At 38.6% G+C, this 6,000-nt stretch overlaps 1 protein-coding gene across 1 annotated transcript; it reads right to left on the minus strand.

Annotated features, from left to right (window-relative positions):
• Positions 1-482: 482 nt before the first annotated feature.
• On the minus strand, positions 483-858 carry LOC112390439 (pancreatic progenitor cell differentiation and proliferation factor B-like). The gene is given in 2 exon segments (XM_024731394.1): positions 483-688; positions 726-858. Coding segments are annotated over 2 exon segments (339 nt in total).
• Between the last annotated feature and the right edge of the window lie 5,142 nt (positions 859-6,000).

Below are 6,000 nucleotides of genomic sequence, written 5' to 3' on the forward strand. Positions count from 1 at the left end.
CTGCATTGGCAGGCGGACTGTCAACCACTGTGCCACCAGGGAAGCCCTGGATGCAAGTTTAAAGCTTAGTTTTATTTTAGACTGCACTTTAGAGACCTGAAATTAAGACTGATCTTATAGCTGAATATATAGGAAAGAAAAAATCCAAGAAAGTCTATTTAGTAACGGTGGAATGACAGTATATGATGCCCTTAATCAGGTTGAGGAATTTCCCTTTTATTTCTAGTTTTCTACTTTATTTATTTATTTGATTGACTGATTGATGGCTGCTTGTAGTTTATTTTCCACTTGGTGCAAGGCACAGGGTTGTGGGGTATCAGGAAGGCTCTCATGTGTCTTGGATAGTAAAGAGTGGGATTCTCTCAGCTTCCTTTTTTAGTGTTTTGCTGTTTTGATATTAAAAACCCAACTGCTTCCACTGGCTGCAGCCTGCTTAGCTCGGGGAGGGGAAGGGGGTGGGGGTGGGGTTAGCTCTGATGAGCCTAGTGCCTTGGAAGAAAGCCTGGCAGCTGGTGGTGGCCACTCAGGACGAGGGGGGCAGCAGTTGGTTTTGCCAGGCTGGCCACCAGGCTGCTGCTTCCACATGGCTTCCCGAGCCAGGTCACAGCTGAGCATACCTGTGGAGGCCTGGGCAGATTCCAAGTGCTCTGTGGCCATGAATGGGAGAGTGGACTTCCCGAAAAAGAAGCTAGCCCACCAGTGTCCCGGATCGGCTCTGGGGAGACTGGGGTGGTGAGAGATGGCTTCCCCAGGGTACTTGGCACTTCCGCAGGAGCTGTTACTGGAACTGGAACCCAGGTGACGCTGGTATTAGTCGTGGATGGCCACCAGAGAGACACTGGAGGGGATGACTGACATGCTCTTGCTTGTGGGCTGGTGGAAACCTTGGCAGCAACCCCTCGCGGGCCTCGGTGAGCAATCGCGGACAGTGGGGACCGGGCCACTAGACCACGGAGCCCATCTGCACAGGAAACCAAAGGTGGCCGCTCCACTATCCAGAAGCGCGGGGCGCGTACGTGTGGACGCTCCCCATTATATGGCGGCATGGCCCAGCACCCTGCAAAGCCCCATTGCTGAGAGTTTTTTAAAAAATCATGGTTGGGGACTTCCTTGGTGGCGCAGTGGATAAGACTCCGTGCTCCCAATGCAGGGGGCCTGGGTTGGATCCCTGGTCAGGGAACTAGATCCCACATGCATGCTGCAACTAAGGAGTCTGCCTGCTGCAACTAAGACCAGGGGCAACCAAATAAATAAATATTAAAAAAATCATGGATGGGTATTGAATTTCATCTAATGCTATTCTGAATGATTGATATGATTATATGGATTTTCTTCTTATATTGTTAATATAGTGGACTACATTGATTTTTGAATATTGAGCCAACCTTGCAGTCCTGCAACAAACCTCATTTGGTCATAGTGTGTTATACGTTTTGTTTATTGCGAGATTCAAACTGCTAGTGTTTTGTTGAGGATTTTTATATCCATGGTCATGAGAGATGTTGGTCTGTAGTTTTCTTCTCTTGTATTATCTTTGTCTCACTTAGTAGCAGGGAAAATGCTAGCTTAATAAAATGAGTTGGGAAGGGTTCCCTCCTTTTCTATTTTTCTGGAAAGGATTACATAGAATTGGTGTTAGTTCTTCTTTAAGTGTTTGGTAGAATTCTCTATTTACACCATTTAGGCCTGGAGATTTCTTTTTTGGAAAGTTTTAAACTATGAATTCAATTTCTTTAACCGTTATGGAACACTTCAGTTAATTTATTTCATCTTAGGTAAGTTGTGGTAGTTTGTGGGTTTTGGAGAATTGAATAATTTCATTTAAGTTGTTAAAATTTTATGCATAGAATTATTCATAATGTTCCTTTATTATCCTTTTAATCTCTTCTGAGTGTATAGTAATATCCCTTCTTTTATTCCTGATATTAGTAAATTAATATAAAATTAATTTGTTCCTTTTTTTTTTGGTCAGTCTTGCTAAAGGTTTATCAATTGTATTGATCTTTTCAAAGAATTAGCTTTTGGTTTCACTGATTTTTCTCTTTGTTTTTCTGTTTTCAATTTTATTGATTTCTGTTCTTAGCTTTATTATTTCCTTTCTTCTGCTTGCTTTGGGTTTGTTTTGTTCTTTTTCTAATTTCTTAAAATGGGAACTTAGGTTGTTGACTTAAGATCTTTCTTCTATTTAGGATAAGCATTTAATGTTGTAAATTTCTAAGTATTTTTTTAGCTGCATCCCACAAATTTTGATATGTTTATATTTTAATTGTAGTAATTTCTCTTGAGACTTTCTCTTTGATCCATGGATTATTTAGAAATGTGTGGTTTAATTTTGGGAATTTGAAGATTTTTAAATTATCTTTTTGTTATTGATTTCTAGTTTAATTCCATTTTTATCTGAGGCCTTATGTTATAAAATTTTAACTTGTACCAATTTGTTAAAGTTTGTTTTATGATCCATGATATGGTGTATCTTGGTGAAAGTGCCATGTGAACTTGAAAATAATGTGTTTTCACTATTGTTGGGTGGAGTGGTCTATAACTGTCAATTAGGTCTAGTTTGTTGATGGTATTAAGTTCTATATTTTTATGTCTACATGTTTTATTACTCAGAAAAGAGTGCTGAAGCTTTCAACCGTAATGGTGGATGTGTCTCTTTCTCTTCATTTCCTTCAGTTTTTGTATCATGTATTTTGAAATACTGTTGTTAAGTGTATATACATTTAGGATTGTTATGCCTTATTGGTGAATTAACCCTTTTATCTCGTAATGTTCATCTTCATCCCTAGTAATTGGATTTGCTCTGACTTTTACTTTGGTATTAATATAGCCACTCCAGCTTTCTTTTGATTAGGGTTTGCCTAGTTATCTTTTTTTTTTTTTTTTTTTTGTGGTACGCCGACCTCTCACCACTGTGGCCTCTCCCATTGCGGAGCACAGGCTCCGGACACGCAGGCTCAGCGGCCATGGCTCACGGGCCTAGCCGCTCCGCAGCATGTGGGATTCTCCCAGACCGGGGCACGAACCCGTGTCCCCTGCATCAGCAGGTGGACTCTCAACCACTGAGCCACCAGGGAAGCCCTGCCTAGTTATCTTTACCCATATTTTAATTTTAACCAATTTATATCATATTTGAAGTGAGTTTCTTGTAGACAGCATATAGTTGGGTCATTTAAAAATCCATTCCCTACCTTTTCAATGATGTGTTTAGAACATTTACATTTAATGTCATTATTGATATTTTTGCATTTAGATCTACCATGATTTGTTTTCTGTTTCTTCCCTCTGTTTTAAATTTCTCTGTTTCCAATTTCCTGCGTACTTTTGGGTTATTTAAACATTTTTAATTCTCCATTTTAATTTTTCTATTGTGATTTTGACTATATCTCTTTTAAAAATTAATTAATTAATTTTATTTTTGGCTATGTTGGGTCTTTGTTGCTGCACGCGGGCTTTCTCTAGTTGTGGCGAGCAGGGGCTACTCCTTGTTGTGGTGCACGGGCTTCTCATTGCAGTGGCTTCTCTTGTTGCAGAGCACGGGCTCTAGGTGCGTGGGCTTCAATAGTTGTGGCACGTGGGCTCCATAGTTGTGGTGCACAGGCTTAGTTGCTCCACAGTATGTGGGATCTTCCTGGACCAGTGCTCAAAGTTGTGTCCCCTGCGTTGGCAGGTGGATTCTTAACCTCTGCCCTACCAGGGAAGTCCTTGACCGTATCTCTTTGTGTAGTGTAAAAAAATTGGTTGCTCTAGGAATTACAAAATACATAATTAACTTTTTACAGCCTACCTAGAATCAATGCTTTATTATTTTAATGGAATACAGAAACTTTACCACTGTAAATATCCTTTTTTCCTTCTCTGTTATAGGCTGAATTGTGTCTCCCCTAAAATTCATATGTTGAAGCCCTAATCCCCAGTACCTTAGAATGTGACTGTTTAGGGGGATAGGGTCTTTAAGGAGGTGATTAAGTTAAAATTAGGCTGTTTGGGTGGGCCCTAATCCAATCCGACTGGTGTCCTTATAAAAAGAAGAAAATTGGACATACATAAAGAGGCACCAGGGATGTGCATGCACAGAAGAAAGATCATATGAGGACACAGTGAGAAGATGGCTATCTGTAAGCCAAAGAGGGAGACCTCAGATGGAACCAAACCTAATGACACCTTGATCATGAACTTCTAGCCTCCAGAACTGTGAGAAAATTAATTTCTATTGTTTAAGGTACTCAATCTGTAGTAGTTTGTTATGGTAGCCCTAGAAAACTAAAACACCCTCTTTATGCTACAGTTGTCTTATATTTTAAATCTACATACCTTGAAAACCCCAGTAGGCAATGTTACTTTTTTTCTTTGTTTTTAACCATCAAGCATATTTTATTTTATTTTTTAAAATTTTATTGAAATATAGTTGATTTACAGTGTTGTGCAAGCATATTTAAATGTCTCAAGAAGAGATCAAGAATCTATTATTTTACCAAGACATTTACCATTTCTGTTACTCTTCATCCGTGTTTTCTTCTGGTGTCATTTCCTTCCAGTCTGAATAGCTTCCTTTAATCATTCTTTTACAGTAGATCTGCTAACATTAAATTTTCTTAGTTTTCTTTCAACTGAGAATGTCTTTACCTTAATTTCTGAAGGATATTTTCACTGGACATAGTATTCTGGTTGATAGTTCTTTCCTTTCACCGTTTGAAAAATGTGCCATTTCCTTCTGGCCTCAATTTCTAATGAAACTAGTTTCAGCTGTCATCAGAATCCTTCTTCCCCTGTAGGGGGATGCTTTTAAGATCTTTTACTTGTCTTTTATTTTCAACAGTGGTGTTTGGAGGGCATATTTACATGTTTTTGAAATATATAATCCTGTCGCAATATATTGGCTCGTAATAATAACAAACCATGCATCTGTTATTATGTATGTGTTGTTTTATAAATTTCTGAAATGTTTAGTATTGCCCTATTGATAAAGAAGATTCTCCAAGTATTAGCAGAGTAACTCATTATCACTTCAATAATGTAAATATAGCATTGTTAAATTTTTGGAATAACGTGATTTCAGTAATTCCTGAGAATTTCCTAGAATTCTGATTTCTTGCTCCTGAATCCTAAAGATTAATATCCGTCAGACATTTGGAAACACCAGCTAGACCTGATAACATGATAAGCTGCGTTGTGTTTCTGGATAGCAAGGTATAATACTACAAATATATCAGTCCTTCCAAAAATTATATGTAAACATAATGCAATTTTTTTTTTTTTTTTTTGCGGTACGCGGGCCTCTCACTGTTGTTGGCCTCTCCCGTTGCGGAGCACAGGCTCCAGACGCGCAGGCTCAGCGGCCATGGCTCACGGGCCCAGCTGCTCCGCGGCATGTGGGGTCTTCCCGGACCGGGGCATAAACCCGTGTCCCCTGCATCGGCAGGCGGACTCTCAACCACTGCGCCACCAGGGAAGCCCCCATAATGCAATTTTGATCTGAATGCCAGTAAACTTTTTTTTGGAACAGGACAAAATAACTTTGATGTTCATATAGAAGAACAAAAGCCTAAGTATATATAAGATGTATGGTTAAGAAATTGTGAGAGGTCACTTTAATCTGCTAAAATCAAATCAGTGTGCTATTAGCACAAGAAAAGAAATTAAATCAGTGGAACAGACTACAAGTCCAGAAATATATACAAATATAGTTAGGAATTTAATATGTGACAAAAGTCTCATTTTAATTCATTGGGGGAAAATATAAAATATAATATAGTTTATAAATCAGTTATTCATTTGGAATAAAACAAAGCCAGACTGTTGTCTCAAGCCCTATACAGGAATAATAAATCCTAGATGGATCAATTATTTAAATGCAAACATTAATCATTACAAATATTAGAAAGAAAATTTGGAAAATGTATAAAATTGGGATAGGGAGCTCTTTCTAAACAAGGCTAGAAATCCAGAAGCCATAAAAGAAATGGCAGTCCTTTTTGATTACATAAGAATCGGGGGGGG

Source organism: Neophocaena asiaeorientalis, unplaced genomic scaffold, assembly GCF_003031525.2.
Source record: "Neophocaena asiaeorientalis asiaeorientalis breed wild unplaced genomic scaffold, Neophocaena_asiaeorientalis_V1.1 scaffold1189, whole genome shotgun sequence".
Classification (NCBI taxonomy): Eukaryota; Metazoa; Chordata; class Mammalia; order Artiodactyla; family Phocoenidae; genus Neophocaena; species Neophocaena asiaeorientalis.